A 21,786-nucleotide genomic window follows, 5' to 3' on the forward strand; every position below is an offset into this window, starting at 1 on the left:
AGCAGGCTCCCCCCGGAGCAGAGAACCCGACGTGGGACTCCATCCCAGGACCCTGAGATCACGACCTGAGCCGAAGGCAGCGGCTTAACCCACTGAGCCACCCAGACGCCCTGAAAAGTCCTTCTTAAGACATCACTTGACTTACACAACACCACATTCTTCAGGGTTTCCTTTTACCCAGAAGGAAGACAGTTCTCCCTTGTATTGTGTTCTGTGGAAAAACAAACGGAAGCAAGGGCACCTGGCTGGTTTAGTTGGTAGAACCTGCAACGCTTGATCTCAGGTTTGTGGGTTCAAGCCTCACATTGGGTGGGGAGCCTACTTAAAAAGAATTAAGAAACGAAAGATAAACTGAGGCATACTGAAATTTTTAAGAGTTTATTTGAGCAAAAACAGATTTCAATCAGACGGCACCAAACTGGAAGTGGGTAGGAGCACTGCAAGGACAGGAGCCAGGGAGAAAGACATATAGAGGAAGTTCAGAAGAGAAGAAAGAAAATGATTAGGTTGACTGGAAATTGCTCAAAGCCTACCTGGCCATGCTGGCTGTCCCTAGCATGGTGATTCTATAACCTTGAGGCATTTCCAAGCTTGGATTTTGGTGTTCTTAGGTAGGCTCCATAACCTTAAACCCACATAAGTCTAATGGCCTCCGTGTCTAATTAACTGAATAGCTCTTTCTATGGATTCTGCCCTGGGTCCATTATTTATTTATTTTTTAAAGATTTTTTTTATTATTGGACAGAGAGAGAGAGAGAACACAAGCAGAGCTACAGACAGGGGCGGGGGGTGGGGGGAGAAGGCTTCCCACTGAGCAGGGAGCCCGATGCGGGGCTTGATCCGAGGACCCTGAAGTCATGACCCGAGCCAAAGGCAGAGGCTTAACCCACTGAGCCACCCAGGCACCCCCCATTATTTTTCTCATGCTACATCAGACATCCTCAAAGATTTCGTGGATATTCTCTAAGAAGTTAAAGAACTCCCTAAAAATGCAGAGTTATGAGCATGTCTTCTCTCTAGAAAACAGATAGATCACTTTCATTACATTTTCCTAAGTGTCCAAGATTCATGAAAGATAATGATTCAGTGCTCTGAGTAAGCTTCCTGGGCAATCCAATGACTCCTAAATCCACATGTGCGATCAGATCCCCCATCTCAGCTCCCTATTGGCGTGTGCAAGTGTCCATGCAAGATCTCTCTTCAGACATCAAGGAGGCAGCTTAGATTTACCCCCTCAACCTGCTCTACTTCCTCTGTACCTACTGTAGTGATCGACACCCCCATCCATCCAGATGCCCAGGTCCAAAGCCTCATTACCATATAGGATTCCTTCCTTTTTTCAGCCTGGTTATTTCTATATATTCATGTCTCTTTCTTCAATCCTCGCTGCTACAGCCACCATTATTTCCAGTCCTAATCACTGAGCTGGCCCCTTGGTGAACCTCCTTGTATTAATTAGTCCTCTGCAATCCATTTCTCTTCCCATTGAGGGTATGGTTTACTGAAAGATGATGGGGAAATCCAGCCTGTGCCCTACTACCAGGCTGTTAGTCCAGAAGAAGGATGTCTAAACCATGGTGTAGGGAGGAAATCCTTAAAAGAAATATGTACTGGGGTTCCTGGGTGACTCAGTCAGTTAAACATCTGCCTTCCACTCAGGTCTTGATCCTGGGGTCCTGGGATTGAGCCTAGAGTTGGGCTGCCTGCTCATTGGAGAGTTTGCTTCTCCCTCTCCCTCTGACCTTCCCCTCCCTTGTGCTCTTCCTTTCAAACAAATAAAATCTTAAAAAGAGGGGTGGAGGACCACCCTACCGTAGGTGTATGGGGTGGGTCCTGGGTGGGTGTCTTTATGATAATCACTTGTGACCAACAAAGCATAACCAGCTCCTAAAAAGGAAGTAAGCCATTGAAGGTATTATCAATAGAGATGTTAGAAGGATTTAAGTTCCCTGATTGGCTTTCTATGAAAGACCAACACTAAAGACCTTTGTGGGCAATCCTGTCAGAGACCCCTCTCACTCTTGAGAGCTTTTTCTGTATCTTAATAAACTTCTATCCCTTTACTCACAACAAAAAATTTAATTAATTAATTAAACTCTTAAAAAAATAAATATACGTACAGGGGGCACCTGGGTGGCTCAGCCCTTAAGTGTCTCCCTTCCGCTCAGGTTATGATCTCCGGGTCCTGGGATCCAGTCCTGCATCAGGCTCCCTGCTTGGCAGGAAGCCTGCTTTTCCCTCTCCCACTCCTCCTGCTTGTGTTCCCTCTCTCGCTGTGTCTGTCAAATAAATAAGTAAAATCTTAAAAAAAAAAAAAAAAATATATATATATATATATATACATATATATATATATATATATATATATATGTATATATATATATATATATATATATATATATATACAAAATGTGTGCCATCACGCAGATTCTGGCCTCAGGAGAACAGGGTGATGATGTCAGGCCTGCTCTTAACTCTTCAAAGACCCCATTGTCTGCAGATTGAAGTCCACACTTCCCTATGGTTTACAAGACCTTTCATGCTCTAACCCCTCTTTTTTTTAAGTTACCATCTTATCACTTCTCCCAAGGTTTGGCTTAACACTCTGTGCATTCTCAACCCCATCCCAAGTCCTCTGCGCCTGCAGGCCCCACACATGCGCACATGCGCACTTCTCCCTCCTGCCCCGCCCATTCCCCCAGATCCCGTGATGCTAACAGTAAATACCTGTTAAGGCTGAGCCAGGCTGAACACTTTGTTTATTGTGTCGGTTAGCCATATCCCTATAGGATAGGGACGTTTATTTTTTCCTTCTTCAGATACGGCAACTAAAGCATAGAGGTTAAGTAACTTGCACGAAGTCTTATGGGAAATAATGATGGTGCCCTGGAAGGATCCAGGCGGTCTGTTTTCCGTGTAGGTGGTCTTAGTCACTCCCCCAGGCTTTACTGGAGTGTCCTTTCTTCGAGGAAGCAGCCCCAATCCCTCACTTCTAGGTAGGGCGCCTTTCACATTGCTTCCTGGGTTGCTGGGCTCTTTCTATCACATCTTCACTATTGGTTCCTTATCAGTTCACTCACGAGAATGTAAACTCCAGGAAAGAAAGGAGTCGTTCAAGAATGTCATTAGTCCGGCGGCATTCACAGTGTCTTGCCAGTGACCCACATTAAGAGATAAACCCAATATAAGGGTTCCTGGCTGGCTCAGTTGGTAGAGCATGAGACTGTTGATTTTGGGGTTGTAAATTTGAGACCCACATTGGGTGTAGAGATTACTTAAAAACAAAATCTTCCCCCAAAAAAGGAAGAAGAAGAAATATACCTAAGGTAAAATTAAAAAAAAATAAAATATTTAAAGCCCTTCCCCCAGCAAAGAGAAAAGAAATATACCCAGTAACATATCCAGATAAATATTGGAAGCTAAAACTTTCAAGAAAAAATCATTAGGCATTGTACAATGCGCTCTGATATTATCTACAGTTTTTCTTTTCAATGCTGACACACAAAATTTATTTCCCTATTCATTAATGACTCAAAGGTTGAAAAACACCCATCTAGTGCTTGCCTGGAACAAAGTTAGAACATCATAGTATCTGTTTAGTCGTGTGTTTGTTCATTGTTAAATCAATGGCCATGTACACTCCATACTCACATATAATAGGTCACAAGTAGTCGAAGAATGAGTACATTGGTTTTCAAGCTTTTTTTGGTTTTTGTTCTTTCTTCCTCTCCCTTAAAATCTGTAAATTCTGCCATTACTTTTGAAATAACCAAAATAATCTTTGAACTCCTGAATCTCATCAGGTTAAAGAGGTTAATCCTAAGAGTAAAGGTCAAGAGCAACATCTTTTCTTTTATCTTCTGACCCTCTTAAACAAGAATACTTTAAAAAATTTGTTATCTAAGAATGCAAGGCTTACAAAACATTGTTATCCAAGGCAATAAGAATGACCCTACCAACTCTTATCAGCTGCAAATTTATATCGCTGGAGGAAAGAAGGACTATTTTTTGTTTTCTTTGCTCTAAGCCCAGACATTTAGGGTAATGTTTTAGATAAGTACACAATTTAGACATAGCATTTTTAAAAAAGATTTTATTTATTTGACAGAGAGAGATCACAAGTAGGCAGAGAGGTAGGCAGAGAGAGAGGAGGAAGCAGGCTCCCTGCCAAGCAGAGAGCCGGATGTGGAACTCGATCCCAGGATCCTGATATCATGGCCAGAGCCGAAGCCAGAGGCTTAACCTACTGAGCCACCCAGGTACCCTAGACATAGCATTAATATTTTATTATTCTTGCCTTGGAGAAACCAAGAAGATCCAGGAGAGAAATTGTTCACAACCAGTTATTTAAATTTTAAATTGCCATTCAAGCAATTTCTTAATCATAATGAATAAAATATTAAATATAACATTTTATAATGAAATATTATATATCTCTCACCTAATTTTAATTTACAAAGTTATTCAGTTCTAAGTTAAATATTTATTTATTTTATAATTATATTTATCCTATCTAAAATACATAAGTGACTCTTGCTTTGTGTTTATATTTATTTTTGCTCCAGAGTAGTTTTTATTTACCTAATACTTTGAGGTAGGTCATTCTAATTATGAGAATCTTTTGAGTATGTAAATTTATGGATTTAATTTCAATATCCATTTCATTGATAAGATTAAATAGTCTTAACTCTTTAAAATCCATTTTAATTATGAAAGAGAAAGATTGGTAGTACCAATTATTCTAAGTCAGTGGTTCTCAGAGCTTATGACTTAAAAAAAAAACAGTATCAAGGTACCTGGGTGGCTCAGTCCTTAGGCATCTTCCTTTGGCTGGGGTCATGATCCCAGCGTCCTAGGATCCAGCCCCGAATCTGGGCTCCCTGTTTAGCGGGAAGTCTGCTTTTCCCTCTCCCACTCCCCGTGCTTGTATTTCCTCTCTCATTGTCTTTGTCTCTGTCAAATAAATAAACAAAATTTTAGGGGCACCTGGGTGGCTCAGTGGGTTAAGCCTCTGCCTTCCGCTCAGGTCATGATCTCTCAGGGTCCGGGACTGAGCCCTGAGATTGGGCTCTCTGCTCATCGGGGAGCCTGCTTCCCCACCTCTCTGCCTGCCTCTCAGCCTACTTGTGATATATCTCTCTCTCTGTGTCAAATAAATAAATAAATAAATAAATAAATAAAATCTTAAAAAAACCAACAACAGTATCATTTCCCATTTACCTACACACAAAATAATTCAAATATTTACCACCACCCCCCCCCGGAAGACCATTAATGAAAAAAAATACCACCATTTATTCTCACTATCACTTTATAAAATATAAAAGAGAGACATGTTGTCAGATTAAGTTACAGGCCACACCTAGAAAAGACAGCTAGTGCTCATATGACGAATACTTACATATAAATGTATGCATATATTTGTATATACGTAAATGTGCCTGATCCAATTTTTTCCTGTTGCATTTTTTTTTTTTAAAGATTTCATTTAGGGGCACCTGGGTGGCTCAGTGGGTTAAAGCCTCTGTCTTCAGCCCGGGTCATGATCCCAGGGTCCTGGGATCGAGCCCCACATCAGGCTCTCTGCTCAGCAGGGAGCCTGCTTCTCCCTCTCTTTCTCTCTGCCTGCCTCTCTGCCTACTTGTGATCTCTGCCTGTCAAATATATAAACAAAAAATCTTAAGAAATAAAAAAGAAGCTATGTTTCCAAAAAAAAGGAAAAAAATTTCATTTATCCATTTATCAGAGAGAGGGAGAGAGAGAGAGCACAAGCCAGGGGAGTGGCATACAGAGGGAGTATCAGGTTCCCTCCAAGCGAGGAGACTCCATCCCAAGATACTGGGATCATGACCTGAGCCAAAGATAGACACCTAACCGAATGAGCCATCCAGGTGTCCCTTCCCTGTTGGCGTCCCAAATGTGTGAAAAAATGCCTGGCACAAATATCCATTGAACCAATGAATTAAAGTATTAGTATGTTAAAAAAAAAAAACAACAACTACATGCTGTGAAGAGGGTAAAAGAGATTGTGAACAAGGTAAAAGAGATTGGGAGAAGAGCACAAGTGGGAAAGTGAAATGGTAAGAATACACTTTAAGGAGAGGGTCTGGTAAGTGTAGTGTAGAGACTTGAGCGAGGTGAGAAAGTCAGACTTGGGGACATCTATGAGATGACATCAGAGTCTTGCTGGCAAAGGGAGCAGCAAGTACATAATTTGGAGTAGCATCAGTGGAGGACAGGGCCGATCTCTCTCTCTCTCTTTCTCTCTCTCACACACACACACACACACACACACTGGAATAGCAGTGAAGGAGCAGGAGGCTGGCTGAGGACAAAGCAAAAGCTGGCGCCTTGCACCCCCCCTTCACCTGCTCCCCTCCATATGTGTAGCATTCCTCAGGCACCCCTGACTGCCATAAAATGATAGTTAACTTGCAGAAATCACAGTCCTGCAGGGTAGGAGTCTCCCTTGGTTTGCAAATGTCCTTGAGATTTACAACAAAGAAGTTACCTTATGTTTGATAGCAGGAATGTAACATTTCACCAGGAGACTCCCAATTGTCTTTATGTTAGTGCCTCATTAGAGGGAAAGTGGCCTTGGCTTGATAGTAGCCAGGTCTTCAATATCCTGATAGTGCTTTTTTTTTCGCATGCGTGGGCTAACTGGCCAGTTCTGCTTCTGTAAGATTGCTTTGTCTGCTTTCGCGCGCGGGTCCCCTGATCCACTCCACTGACGCCAAGTATGCCTGTTCAAACTATCAATCAATCAGCTCAGCCCCACCCGAAACTTGTTTGTATCTGTCTATAAAAGTCCTGCACCGACCCAGCTCCGGACCTCTCGGCGTTATCGGCAACGAGCGGCGCAGAGGTCCAGGTTCGAACCTGCAATAAATGACCCTTGCTGCTTGGCTTTGACTCACGTCTCTGGTGGTCTTTTAAGGTGGGGGTAATATTCAGTTGGCATTACAGCAGCAACACCACTGTGCTGGAGACAAGTGAGCAAGGGGCAAAATTAGTAAATGAGGCAACTGTAGACACTGACTTTTCCTGAGAAAAACAGAGAGCCAGCGGAGCATTTCTGAATGAGTTAAGTGATCTTTTTAAAAAATGTGGCAAAAAAATTAAATAAATAAATAAATAAATAAATAATAAATAAAAAGGGGGTGAGGGAGGCTGTGCAAAAAAAAAAAAAAAAAAAAAAAATTGGCTGATGTAGGGCATCTGGAAGGCTTAGTCGGTTGAGCGTCTGACTCTCAATTTCAGTCCAGGTCATGATCTCAGGGTTGTGGGATCCAGCCCTGTGGTGGGTCCTGCACTCTGCAAGGAGCCTGCTTGAGATTCTCTCTCTCCTTCTCCTTCTGTCCCTCCCCCCACGTATGAGTGTTCTCTCTCACATAAAGGCAGAGATCAATTGGGAGGTTACAGTATAATTTAGAAAAGAAATAGTGTCTCCGATTAGAGTGGTTGCGGTGGAGTACAGATTCTGGAATTATTTTGAAGATAGAGCCAGTAAAATTTCCTGATGAACCGAATATAGGGTATAAGAGAACAGAGTCAAGGAAAATTCTAGGCCTTGTCCTGAAGACTTGAAAGGATGGGTTGGCATTAGCTAAGGTAGAAAAACCTGCAGGTGGTGATGCAGAGGGCTACGGTATAGAGATTGGAAATTCCACTGTGAATAATATAAGCTTTAACAATGATTTTCAGACACCTAAGAGAAGATAAGTAGATAGCTTAGTAAAAGTGTTCTAGAATACAGAGAAGCTCTGAGCATACAGAAAGTCATCAGCATATATACAATATTTGAAGCCACACACAGGAGATCACCAAGATAGTGAATGTAATTATAAAGGAAAAGAGACCTGAGACCCAAAGTCTGGGACACCCCATCTCTAAGAGATCACTGGAAAGAGGAAATGGAAAAGGAACTTGGGAATGAGTGACCGGTGAGATAAGTGGTAAACCGAGAGAGAGAACTATTCTGGAAACCAAGTAAGGGTAGGAAGTGGTAGGCAGTGATCAACTCAGTCAAAAGCTGCTGAGGGATAAAGTCAGATGAAAGTCATTAAGTCGGTATTAGATTTGGTAATTATGTTATTGGTGATCCTGACAATAGCAATGTTGTAGAATGAAATAAGTCAGAGGACACCTAGGTGGCTTAGTAGGTGAGCATGTGACTTTTGAGCTGGGGTCATGAGTTTAAGCCTTATATGTGTGTGGAAAGTACTTAAAAAAATAAGTTTTAAAAAATAAAATAAAATCTTTATAAGTATATTTAAAGAATTTTTGTTTGTCTATTAGAGAGAGAGAGCGCAAGCTGGCAAAATAGCAGGTAGAGGGAGAAGCAGGCTCCCTGCTGAGCAAGGAACCCAAGGTAGGGCTCAACCCCAGCACCCTGGGATCATGGCCCGAGTGAAAAGCAGATACTTAACCAAATGAGCCAACTGGGTTAGAATAATTTTTGAGACAATCAGTCAATATTTGTTCACTAAATGACAGAAGCATCCAAATCACTTTGTGCTTTGGTGGTTATAACTATGTTGTTGTAAGTAGTTCTTCTGGTGGTAAAACTAATAAGCATTATTAAGCATTTATTTGCCTTTGGCGCTGGTCATGATCCTGGGGTCCTGGGACAGAGCCCCATGTCTACCTCCTTGATCAGCGGGAAGCCTGCATCTGCCGGTCACTCTACCTACTTGAGTTTTCTCACTCTGTCAAATAAATAAATAAAATCTTTAAATAAAATAGCATTCATGTTTAAGCTTCTATAGCATTCATGTTTAAGTTTCTATGCTATTAAAATTTTTTAAAGATTTTATTTATTTATTTGACAGATCACAAGTAGGCAGAGAGGCAACAGAGCGAGAGGAAGTAGCAGGCTACCTGCTGAGCAGAGAGCCCAATGTGGGGCTCCCAGGATCCTGAGATCATGACCTGAGCCGAGGGCAGAGGCTTAACCCACTGAGCCACCCAGGTGCCCCTGCCATTAAATACTTTTTACAACATTATTTACGGTTGAATAATATCTAGTTTATAGATGCTCTATAATATATTGACTATTATACAGTTAGGTTATTTTTAAATTTTCTTGATAATAAAAAATACTAAAATCAATAAATTTGTAATTTTTTGTCCACTCTTGTTAGTTAATTTACTCAACCAGTATTCATTAAGTGCCCACGATTTGTCCCTACCCTTGTGTAGCTTTTATTCTAGTGGCTTAGAATGATAGTCCAGAATTGAAATTGCTGATAAGAAGACATGAGTATTTTTTAAAATTGTGGTAAAATGTACATAACACAAAATTTATAATCTTTATCAATCTTTTTTTAAGTTATTCATTTATTGGGGCACCTGAGTGGCTCAGTCATTAGCGTCTGCTTTCGGGTCATGGTCCTGGGGTCCTGGGATCTATCCAGCCCTGCATCCTAGGGCTCCCTGCTCAGCAGGAGACCTGCTTTTGTTTCTGCTTGTGTTTCTGCTCTTGCTGTGTCTCTCTCTGTCAAATAAATAAAAATCTTTTTAAAAATGTTATTCAGGGGCCCCTGGGTGGCTCAGTCGGTTAAAGCCTCTGCCTTCAGCTCAGGTCATGATCCCAGGGTCCTGGGATCAAGCCCTGCATCAGGCTCTCTGCTCAGCAGGGAGCCTGCTTCTCTCTCTCTCTCTCTCTGCCTACTTGTGATCTCTGTCAAACAAATAAATAAAATCTTTAAAAAAAAATAAAATAAAAATGTTATTCATTTATTACTTTTTTGTCATTTGTATGAAATAGTTTCATTACTTTTTTTCTTTTTTTTAATTTATTTATTTTTTATTTTTTTATAAACATGTATTTTTATCCCCAGGGGTACAGGTCTGTGAATAGCCAGGTTTACACACTTCACCATTTATTACTTTTTTAAAAAGATTTTACTTACTTAGTTGAGAGAGATAGTGCAAGAGAGAGAGCACAAGTAGGAGGAGCAGCAGAGAGAGGGAGACGCACACTCCTCGCTGATGGAGCCCCATGAGGGGCTCCATCCCAGCATCTTGGGACCATGACCTGAGCCAAAGGCAGACACTTAACTGACTGGGCCACCCAGATGTCCCCAACTTCTTAAAATTTAAGTTATCTCTACACTCCACAGGAGGCTGGAACTCAGGACCCCAAGGTCAAGTCGCACACTCCTCCCAGAGCCCTCCTGGCACTCTGCTATTGTCTTTTCTCTTCTTGCCAATTGATAGACATTTCATTGCTTTAATCGGCTTGTTTTTCTTTGTGAGGTTGAGTATATTTTACACCTATGATCACAATATTTCTGTTGGACTGATACTTTTAGTATTCTATTGATTAGAAAACCAAAGCCTAGAGAAACAATTTATCCAGGACTCCCCAGACAGTGAATAATAGAGCCGGGGTTTTAATCTAAGTCCTTAACTACAGAACCAATTCTATGCTATTTAGCCATATTGCCTCACTTTTGAATTTCTGATTTGGGCTGAAAATCCAGAATCACATGTTTTTGTAAAATCCTTAAAGACAACTGGGTTCAATCTGGTGATTTTATAGGTAAAGGAAATGAGGCCCAGATAGGTTAACTTTCATGACGTCTCAGACCATTTAAATCTTCCTATTTAAAAATTTCCATGCTTGGGTGTGTATCATAAACCAGACACTGAGTGAAACGACCAGGATTACACGGTCATTGGAGGAGCTGTGATTACCTTAGATCTTCTAAAGATCTATTTATTTATTTATTTATTTGACAGAGGTCACAAGTAGGCAAAGAGGCAGGCAGAGAGAGAGGAGGAAGCAGGCTTCCCGCTGAACAGAGAGCCAGATGTGGGGACTCAATTCCAGGACCCTGGGATCATGACCTGAGCCACTGAGCCAGCCAGGTGCCCCAATTAAACTTCCCTTTAATAAACAAAAATGATAACAGTAGTTAATAAGAGCTAACTTTTTTCAAGTATGTCAAATGATAAAACTAAAACAACTTAATAACAAGTTTGATATTTTTTTTTAAAAATGTCCTTTATTTAAGAGAAAACAACCACATATTGGGAGAGTACAGAGCTTCACAGCAAAGGGACACTGTTCCCAAGGGATTTTTTTTTTTAAAGATTTTATTTATTTATTTGACAGAGAGAAATCACAAGTAGATGGAGAGGCAGGCAGAGAGAGAGAGAGAGAGGGAAGCAGGCTCCCTGCCGAGCAGAGAGCCCGATGCGGGACTCGATCCCAGGACCCTCGGATCATGACCTGAGCCGAAGGCAGAGGCATTAACCCACTGAGCCACCCAGGCGTCCCAAAGATCTGATGCACATTTTATAGAGCTTTAGAAGAGGCAACATGAGAACAGAGAGTGATTGGCTAGGTTGGGGATTTCCTTAGAAGGCTCGCAAGTCCTGTTGTCCAGGGAAAGGTGAGCTAAATAAAGGTGGATTGGAGGATTGTGATTGATGTATGTGAAAATTTCCCCATAGGTATTTCCATAAATGCAGGCTAACTTAGGTTTAGGTTTGTGACATGGGCCCTGGGCCACTCAGGTGGCCTCCATTTTGTGGGTCCTAATATACTAATGAGCTTCATCAAATGCTTCCATGGCTGACGTCATCCTGAACACTGGGCACACGTCATCCCATCAGATTTCCTCAGCCCTGCAGCAAAGGATGTTTTATTCTTATTTTACAGTTGAGTGATTTGGTCATGATCACACAACTTGTAAGTCGTGGAACCTGATTTTAAACCAGTTTGTCTGAGTCCGACTCTTTAAAAAAAAAAAAAAAAAAGATTTTACTTATCTATTTATTTATTTGAGAGAGAGAGCGAGAGAGCAGAACTTTGGGGAGGGGCAGAGGGAGAGGGAGAAGCAGGCTCCCCGCGGAGCAGGGAGCGCCAGGTGGGGCTTGATCTTGGGACCCTGAGATCATGACTTGAGCCGAAGGCAGTTGCTTAACTGAATGAGCCACCCAGGCGCCCCTGATTCTGACACTAAGTCAGAAAAGTTGAATAAAGAAAAACAAAATGCAACCCACACTTACTGTTGAAAACAGTGGAAGATTATAGATGAATTTAATAGTGTTACCTTTTAGCTTTTTAGGAGGCAAGCAGGAGGAGGGAGACAGGAGAAATGGGAATGGAGGAAACTTGGCTCTCGAGAAGAATGAGACCTCTGGAAATAGCACCAGTCCGTTTTGTTCATTAATTTGTTGTACGGGTGTCGACTGGATGTCTACTACCTGCCAGACACTTTCTTGGGCCACGGAGAGATACTGAAGAGGAAAATACACAGTGGAGATACTTAGATGGAAACACATGATCCCGATTCTGCAGAAGTTTATCGTCTGGAAGCAATAGAGACAAAAGACACAGGGAAATGCAGTGTAGCAAGTGCTGTTATGGGTGACACGCGAGGCTCCGTGGGAGAAAGAAGAAACCTTTTAAGCTAGGTTGGTGAGCCAAGAAGTTTTTGCCGTGGAAGTGAACTTTGAACTTTGTCTGTGTCAAGGCTCTCAGATGAAGTGAGCTCACAGGGGATGACATGTAGGTCCGTATCATTACAGTATTAGCATTGCTGATGGCGGGTGGGAGGCAAGGAGTCAGGCTGGTGTTATTGATGTGGGAAAGAAAGGCAAAAAAAAAAAAATGTAACTTAAAATCTCCTTACAGCTTGCAGCCCAGTGACAGGTACCTGAAATGTGCAGACCGTGACCTTCCTCAAGGAACGCGTGGCTGCCTAAGTGCCTTAATGCTGAAAAGTAACCTTGCCTTGGCAGCAGTCACTCCTCAAGGTCCAGAAAGCCTCGCTTCCAGATTCCTTGGAGATTTGTGCTATACCTAACCGTCACTAATTAAAAAGTACACAGTCACTCCTCCCAATCCCACTGTAGCTCCTTCTGCCCACAGTCCTGTCCCATGAATAGGGGAAGGGTTAAGGTATAGGCAGGCGAGAGAGGAAACTCTGACTCTCCTTGCTGGGCCCTGAAACTACTCCTGGCAGATGGAGATGCTGAGACAGAGCGCAACAAGGGAACAGGCGATAAACCAAGACAGCACAAGAATCTCAACGCCACAAGCTTCCCAGTCAGTTCTCAGTAAAAGACTGTCACTAAAAGCCCTCAGTGGCAACCCATTCGGGACCCCTCTCCCCCTAGAGAGCTTTTCTTTCCTTTCTGTTCTCGCCCTCATTTAATAAACGTTGACTTCACTTTACCCTTTTGTGTCCGCAAGATTCATTCTTCCATTCGATCTTCAACTACGGGAGACAAGATGCCTGCAATCCTGCAACAATATGGGTGCCAGACCAATACAGTCTTCAGACACCAAAGAAACAGGATGCCTGGGTGGGTCAATCGGTTAAACATCTACCTTTGGTTCAGGTCATGATCCCACGGTCCTGGGATCAAGCCCTGTGTTGGACTCCCAGTAAGCTAAGGAGACTGCTTCTCTTTCTGCCCTTCCCTGCTGCTCATGCGCTCTCTCAAATAAATAAATAAAATCTTTCAAAAAAAAAAAAAAAAAAGCTAAAGAGTCTTGACTTTATCCTGTAAATGATGGGAAACTATTATATATTAGGTACAACCTTTTGTTGTTCCTTTAGGGGAAACAAGGTCTTAGAATAGGTGGTATTTTTTTTTTTTTAAGATTTTATTTATTTATTTGACAGAGAGAGATCACAAGTAGGCAGAGGCAGGCAGAGAGAGAGAGAGGAGGAAGCAGACTCCCTGCTGAGCAGAGAGCCCGATGCGGGACTCGATCCCAGGACCCTGAGATCATGACCTGAGCCGAAGGCAGTGGCTTAACCCACTGAGCCACCCAGGAGCCCAGAATAGGTGGTATATTTTAAAAAAAAAATAGGTGGTATAAAAAAATGTAAAATGAAAAAGGCCTTGTTCTCAAACAGCACGAAAATTAGTTTGGCAAGAAACCAGCTAATTCTCCTATTGCATTTGGAAATCTTCTAGGAGTCTGGTAAAACCACAAAAATGCAAAACCAGAAATTGATATACACTGGGATGCCTGGGTGGCTCAGTCAGTTAAGTGTCTGCTCAAGTTATGATCCCAGGGTCCTGGGATAGAGTTCCGCATCTGACTCCTTGCTCAACGGGGATTCTGCTTCTCCCTCTGTCCCTCCTCTCACTCATTCACTCTCTCTATGTCAAATAAATAAATTAAATCTTTTAAAAAATAAATTGAAAAATTGAAAAAAAGAAATTGATATATGCTGCCAAAAAGTTCTCAATAACCTCCAGGCTTTTTCACATTAGTTCCTTCAGCCTTGAATGGGGATTGTCTCACTGAAAAATGTCTACTTATTTCAACGTTGAAGCTTTCTCCTCTGGGAACACTTTGTGCTTACCATTTGGCAGGCATTGTACAGAACACTTTAAATACATCCTCTTATCAGATCCCTATAACAAATTAAAAGGTCAGTTTTTCTTTTCAGTTGAGAAAGCAAAAACTTCAGAAGGTTAAGTGACATGCCTGTTTTCGTATGACTAAAACGTAGTAGAATCAGAACGAACCCAGTCAGTCTGATTTTTTACTTTAATCAGGAAGGGCAAAGTTAAGGGCACCAGGCTGGCTTAGTTGCAGAACATGCAACTCTTGGTCTTAGCGGTCGTGAGTTCAAGCCCCAGGTTGGGTGTAGAGATTACTTAAATAAATAAATCTTTAAATATAAAGGAAGGGCAAAGTTAGATGAATAACATTCAGTCCCTCTTTGAGCTGAAAATAGTGTTGATCGCATTCCTCGGGTGGAGTTTTCTCTTCCTGGCTCGGCTTCTCACATTGCTGTGGATACAGTCTAATAGAAATATACCTATGTATTTGTCTAAATAGACTGTCAGTGACAAGACTTGGCATTTTTCATGACTGTTCTAGAACCTTTCTCAGAGCCTTGCACATAATAGATGCTTAATAAGCATTTGTTCTATGAATAATGCCTGTCTCCTTTCCACTCTGTCTATTGCAGACAAACCTCAGATTTTTGTGGCTAAGTCTATGCATTGATAAACTTTTGTGAACTTTTATGGGGGAAGAGTAGAGCAAGAGAAGAGAAAAAAATTCTCTGTCCTTTCCCATCCAATTACCTTTGAGGAGCTGGGAAGAGAGCAATTCACACTTGATTATCCTCCATCAGATAAATTAGCAGCACCTAAATTGCCTGGCAGTCAGACGATTGAGCTCTCTCAGTGGGGCTACACTGGCCAGCAGCGTCTCCGCTCCGAGGCCATGATTCCTTGCCTGACCATCTTGGCTCTCCGCGTCCTGGTAACTGTGTCTTTGGGCCAGACTTTCCAATTCCAAGAACATGTCTTTCTCCAATTGCTGGGCTTAGACAAAGTGCCCTCACCCCAGAAGTTCCAACCTGTGCCTTCTATCTTGAAGAGAATTTTCTGGGATGGAGAGGCAGCAGCAACCAGTGGGGGCTCCCGAGATTTATGCTACCTAAAGGATCTCAGTACACGTGGGAACATACTCCGACATCTCCTGGATCAAGGTAAGGAAATGAGCGTGCATTCTAGAGAAAAGTCTAGCAGTTGATGGCATGAAGAAAGAGAAAAAGGGGAAGGTAACAATTACCGAGGGGTTTGTAGAAGGCCCAGTGCTGGTGTTTTACATATCTTATCTCATTAATCCAACCACATCCCGAGATTCCAAAGGCAGGGATTCTTATTAGCTTTTTAACAATGAGGAAAGTCAGTCTTAGATGGCAAATTAACCTGTAAACTATTCCAGAGCCGTTCGAGACCATATAGCCAGCGTGTGAGTAAAGGTAGGATTCAAAATAGGTTTTTTTCTGAATCAACACTTTTGTGTTACAGTTAAGGTGAAAGCAGCAAAGGTGAAATTATGGCCCAGGCTTCATTCTTCAGCCCATGGTTGGTTTATGCGCTGTGGTGCCTTTGATATGGCAAGTGGGGCAGGGAACATTGAGTCTAGTTGGCCTCAGACATCAGGTTCCCATCTCCACACCTCGTCACTATTTTAGTTGGGTGGAAATGGCTCCTGATTTGTGAGTACAGAACAGTGGTATACGCCATTGTCATACCCATTATATGATAATCTGAATAAATGCCATTCAATAGTTTGTCAAACTGATACCATCCACCTAAATTACGTAGGTCAGTTGTTAAAAGTGGATTCTCCAAATAGATAGGTAGATAGATAGACAGACAGACAGGCGGTTCTCCTGTCCAGTTCCTGCCCCTCACTTTATCACCCAATTCTTATTCCAAGCCAGAGATGGGTGATGTAATCTGCATTTCTATGTAGCTTCCCAGAAGCAGGGGGTGGGGGAGGGTGGGGGGGTGGGCGTGGGGATTACAAGAGGAATCGAGGGTCCTGATTGGTTAGTTTTACAGTATCTGGAAATAAAATTTGAATACTTATTTGTCTGGGAAGCATTTCTTGGATACCTGCTATGTGTTGGGAACTGGGTATGGCCATGGGAATATAGAAATTAAAGATAAAGTCTGTCCTTGAAGAGTTTATAAAAGGTAAAAGAAAAAAAAGGTTTATAGAAGGGAGAGAGACAAACGTTAAGACTTCCATACTTTATGCTAAGTATTAGTATGTTAAAGACTCAAGACTTGGGAGTGGGGGTTCAGGGAAAATTCCTGGTAGAAGGTTAAAAGGTATGGGAAGCTTGTCTGAAAACAGCTAAGGATTCTTCCCTTCCTTCCCCATGGAAAAAACTTTGATTTTTGTGGTGACCATAATCCTATCAAATAATATAGGAAAAGGGTATAGTCTCACCATCACCCCTCCCTACCTAACCTTCCTCTAGAGAAAACCATCATTAATAGTTTATATGTATGTTCTTTCAGACTTTTCTTCTTTGCATATATTTATAATAGAAACTTATATTTTTAATAAATGGGTCATACTATATGTTACTCAGGTATTATGGATATCTCATATAAATCAGAACTAAAAGTCACAGCTATCTCATTTTAATGGCTGTACAATATGCCATTGTATAAACATGCTGTAATTTACGTAACTGATGCTCTGTTGATGGGTATGAACATAATATAAACAATACAGCTTTACATCTGTTTTTGTTTTGTTTTGTGTGTGTGTGTTAGGCTTTTTCTATTTCCCTAGGATAAATTCTTAGAAGGAGATTTTTAGATCAGAGAAGGCACATTTATACTTCTTATATATAAGTGTCTTCCGAAATTTATACCCCACCATGAATGTATAAGAATTCTCACTTTCTGGGGCACCTGGGTAGCTCAGTGGGTTAAAGCCTCTGCTTTCCGCTGGCGTCATGATTTCAGGGTCCTGGATTGAGCCCCGCATAGGGCTCTCTGCTCAGCAGGGAGCCTGCTTTCCCCTCTCTCTCTGCCTGCCTCTCTGCCTACTTGTGATCTCTGTCTGCCAAATAAATAAATAAAATCTTTAGCAACAAAAAAAAGATTTCTCACTTTCCCACAGTTTGAAAGCAGCCCTTATAGAAATATTAAAGAAACGTGGGGTTATAATAGCATATGTACAGAAAAGTGCACAAATCCTAGAGAAGAGCTCAGTGAATTTTCACAGAATAATCAGCGCCTAGAACCAGAAACAAAACAGAGCAACAACCCTCAGAGGAACCTTCATGCCCCCTTCTGGTTAATCGCTATTCCTCTGGAAGAATAACTTTTATCCTGTAACATTACTTACCAGTTTTGCCTGTTTCTGAACTTCACATAAATGGAAATGTGAAGTGTATCCTTTTTTCTGTCTGGCTTCTTTCACTCAACATTGTATTTGTGAGATTTATCCATAGTGTGTGTGACTGTAGCTCATTCTTACTGCTTACAGTATTTCATTCATTCCGTGAAGGTATTACAAGGTACTTACTTATCCCTGCTACACTGGAAGGCCATTGAGTAACAATACTCTTTTAGCTTTTAAATTTTGTTATTCTGGTAGCAAAGCATGATCTCATTGTTTTGCTTTTTATTACTTTAATAAGGTGGAATGTATTTTATTTATTTGTTTGTTTGTTTATTTATTTACTTATTTTTAAAGATTTTATTTATTTATTTGACAGAGAGAAACCACAAGTAGACAGAGAGGCAGGCAGAGAGAGAGAGAGAGAGAGAGAGAGAAGCAGGCTCCCTGCTGAGCAGAGAGCCCGAAGCGGGACTCGTTCCCAGGACCCTGAGATCATGACCTGAGCCGAAGGCAGCGGCTTAACCCACTGAGCCACCCAGACGCCCCTATTTATTTATTTTAATGATTTTATTTATTCGACACGGAGAGAAATAGGAAGAGAGGGAATAGAAGCATGGGGAGTGGAGGGCTTCCTGCAGAGCAGGGAGTCCATGGTGGGGCTCCAGCCCAGGTTCTGGGATCATGACCTGAACTGAAGGCAGACACTTAACAATTGAGCCACCCAGGCACCCCTGGAATGCATTTTTAAATGGATAATGAACCTTTCTTTCATTCCTGCCTTGTTCCTTTCTTCCCTCCTTCTTTCTTTCTTCCTCTCCTCTCTCCTCTCCCCTCTCCTCTCCTCTCCCTTCTCCCCTCCTCTCCTCTCCTCCTTTCTTTTCTTTTTTCCTTCCAAACAATTGCCTGTTTATAAACGCTGGCCATTTTCTATTGAGGAGTCTTCTTTTCCTTAATGATTTACAAGTCCTCTTGGTCATTTGTAAAAGCTCTTTCTTTTTCTTTTTTTTTTTTGTAAAAAAATTTTTTTCGTAAAAAATTTTTTTTGGTAAAAGTTCTTTCTAATTATGAATTTAAACGCATGCATAGAAGGAAACTTATCAGTTTCCTTCATTGTTCTTTGTGGTTTTAATTTTGTTAATGACATCATTTTGAATATAGAAGTTCTTTTATCTTCATGCTCTCAAATCTTTCCATCCTTTCCATTCTGGCTTTTTTATTTTCTTTTATGCTTAGGGAATCTGGTTTAGTGCTAGGAGGAGGAAGGAAGACTGATAGGTTAGAATTCTAGCCTTGAATAGGAGAGGTCAACTTTTCAGGAAGTGGAGAAGGTAACTACTGTGAAGATATCTCTGCCCTTGACAGCTAGCCAGCCTGTAAGAAAGATGTTTCTGTGGAGTAGTGAGGGGTAGAGAGTTGGAAAATAACAGAAGAATATGAAGAGCTAGAGACAGCAAATATAGACCTACCTTTCCAAAAGATAGTCAATGAAAAGAAAGAGAAAGATGATAAGGTAGGCTTGAAGAGGACTGTGTCATTTCAAATGCTTCTTTATTTTATTGTTTTTAAAAATGAGACTTGAGAATGAAGAGACTTGAGAATGAAGGGGGAATGGTTAGAATATTAGGGTTTCTTGAGGGGGGCGGGGTTCTTCCTCTTTTGCGTTTTTTAATGTAATCTCCATGGATCCAATGTGCGTGTTACTGACTGAGCCAGCCAGGCACTGCTGGAATGTTTGGGTTTCTGGTGTAATTTCTTCATAGAGCTGAATGGCCTTAGAAAATCCTTACTTAGGGTTGGGGCGCCTGGATTGTTCGTTCGGTTGAGCATCTGACTCTTGATTTCCTCTCAGGTAATGATCTCAGAGTGGTGAGATGGAGCCTGCTGCCTAAAATAAAATATTTAAGATTTCCAAGAAATCAGGTCCCTGGGTGGCTCAGACGGTTAAGTGTCTGCCTTCAACTCAGGTCATGATCCCAGGGTCCTGAGATCAAGGGCTGCACTGGGCTCCTGCTCAAGCGGGAGTCGGCTTCTCCCTTGCCCCTCCCTCTGCTGCTCCCTTCACCCCTCCCTCTGCTCAGGCTCTCTCTCTCTCTCTCTCTTAACTAAATAAATAATCTTTTAAAAAATTCCAAGAAAGGGGCGCCTGGGTGGCTCAGTGGATTAAGCCGCTGCCTTCGGCTCAGGTCATGATCTCAGTGTCCTGGGATTGAGCCCCGCATCGGGCTCTTTGCTCAGCGGGAGTCTGCTTCTCTCTCTCTCTGCCTGACTCTCCGCCGACTTGTGATCTCTCTCTCTGTCAAATAAATAAATAAAAAATCTTAAAAAAAAAAATAAATTAAATAAAAAAAATAAAAAATAAAAAATTCTAAGAAAATCAATTAAATTTTGAAATACTTTTATGAAAATATTTTAAACCAAATGTGTGTACAGAAACATAAACTGATACATTTATTAAAACAATACATAATAATATCCAGGGAGGGGACTGTATTTATGATAAATTCAAAGCAGTGTGAGCATTAATGTGATTTTAAGACATTCGCAAAAACTTAATCTATGAACATACCCATGATTTTTATTGGTAACAGTGTCATAGGCCCTGATAATATTATTGGGATTTGTTGCCTATATTCATAGCTAAAAGAAATGCTAAACCTCATTTAGAGTTCTGAGAAGATAAAGATGTAATTGTTTTTCTCATCCAAGTTCATGGACTTTCTAAATTCTATCCAGGACACCCTGGGGACCTGCAGATGCGAAGATAAGAACCTCTGGTCTTGAATGAAGAGGGGGAGAAACAAATCTTCCCTATGGGAGGGTTTGAGTATGACCGATAATTTTCCGCCCTGATTTTGCATATGTAGATATCATATAGCATTTGGCATTTATATCATATAGGTGCATATGAAGTGAAATATGTTTTGGTGACTCTCACCATCTCTGTTCCCATCTAGGTCTCTTTCTTTACTCAGAGAAACTTCCTCAAGCCTCCCCTTGCCTGCAGAAGCTGCTCTACTTTAACCTGTCTGCCGTTCAAGATACGGAGCAGCTAACGATGGCCCAGCTGGGCCTAGATTTGGGGCCCAACACTTACTATAAGCTGGGACCGGAACTGGAGTTGGCTCTGTCCCTGGTTCAGGAGCCTCACGTGGGGGGCCAGTCCATCCCCAAACCAGGGAAAAGGCTCGTGTTACAGTCAGTCCCATGGCCTCAAGGAGTTGTGCACTTCAACCTGCTGGACGTGGCGAAGGTTTGGAATAACAACCCCCGGAAGAATTTAGGTTTGTTGCTAGAGATACTAGTCAAGAGGACCAGAGACCCAGGGGTGAATTTTCAGCTTCAGGACACCTGTGCCAGACTGAGACAGTCCTTTCAGGCTTCCCTGCTGCTGGTGAGTCTCAACCCAGAGCAGTGCCACCCTTCATCCCGAAGAAGGAGGGAAGCCATCCCTGCCCCTAAAGCTTCTTGCAAGAACCTCTGCCATCGTCACCAGCTGTTCATCAACTTCCGGGACTTAGGCTGGCACAAGTGGATTATTGCTCCCAAAGGGTTCATGGCCAACTATTGCCATGGAGACTGTCCTTTCTCCCTGACCACCTCCCTCAACAGTTCCAATTATGCTTTCATGCAAGCCCTGATGCATGCGGTTGACCCAGCGGTCCCCCAGGCTGTCTGTATCCCCACCAAGCTGTCCCCCATTTCCATGCTCTATCAGGACAATGATGACAATGTCATTTTACGACATTATGAAGACATGGTGGTTGACGAATGTGGATGTGGGTAGGCTGTGAGAAATAGAAGGGGTATTCTTAGAGTAAATCTTCCAATAAAACTAGTCACGTGCTGTATGACTTCTTGGGTCTGAAATACCAGTATATTTGTATTTATGACTTCCCTTCCTGGAAAATCCATCACGATTAATCATCTCCCTAATCTCACACACACATACGCACACATCAGCCCTAATTATCTAACAGTCATGATGCACTTGACAGTCTATTAGACTCTAGATAGAAGGAGACTGATATTTATTGGTGGTCTCTTACAGGCAGGTATTATTCTGTGTGTTACTTAGAAACATCATGTCAGGTTGTTTCTTGAGGTAGGCCTTATTTTTTATACTTCATAGAGAA

At 41.8% G+C, this 21,786-nt stretch overlaps 1 protein-coding gene across 1 annotated transcript; it reads left to right on the forward strand.

Annotated features, from left to right (window-relative positions):
- Positions 1–15,217: 15,217 nt before the first annotated feature.
- Positions 15,218–21,437, forward strand: GDF3 (growth differentiation factor 3; the record flags this gene model as incomplete). Its single annotated transcript, XM_082738306.1, has 2 exons — positions 15,218–15,485; positions 20,608–21,437. 2 exons carry the CDS (start codon positions 15,218–15,220, stop codon positions 21,435–21,437), a joined length of 1,098 nt encoding a protein of 365 aa, XP_082594432.1.
- Between the last annotated feature and the right edge of the window lie 349 nt (positions 21,438–21,786).

The sequence above is a fragment of the Mustela nivalis genome (assembly GCF_964662115.1).
Source record: "Mustela nivalis genome assembly, chromosome: 7".
In the NCBI taxonomy this organism is placed as follows: Eukaryota; Metazoa; Chordata; class Mammalia; order Carnivora; family Mustelidae; genus Mustela; species Mustela nivalis.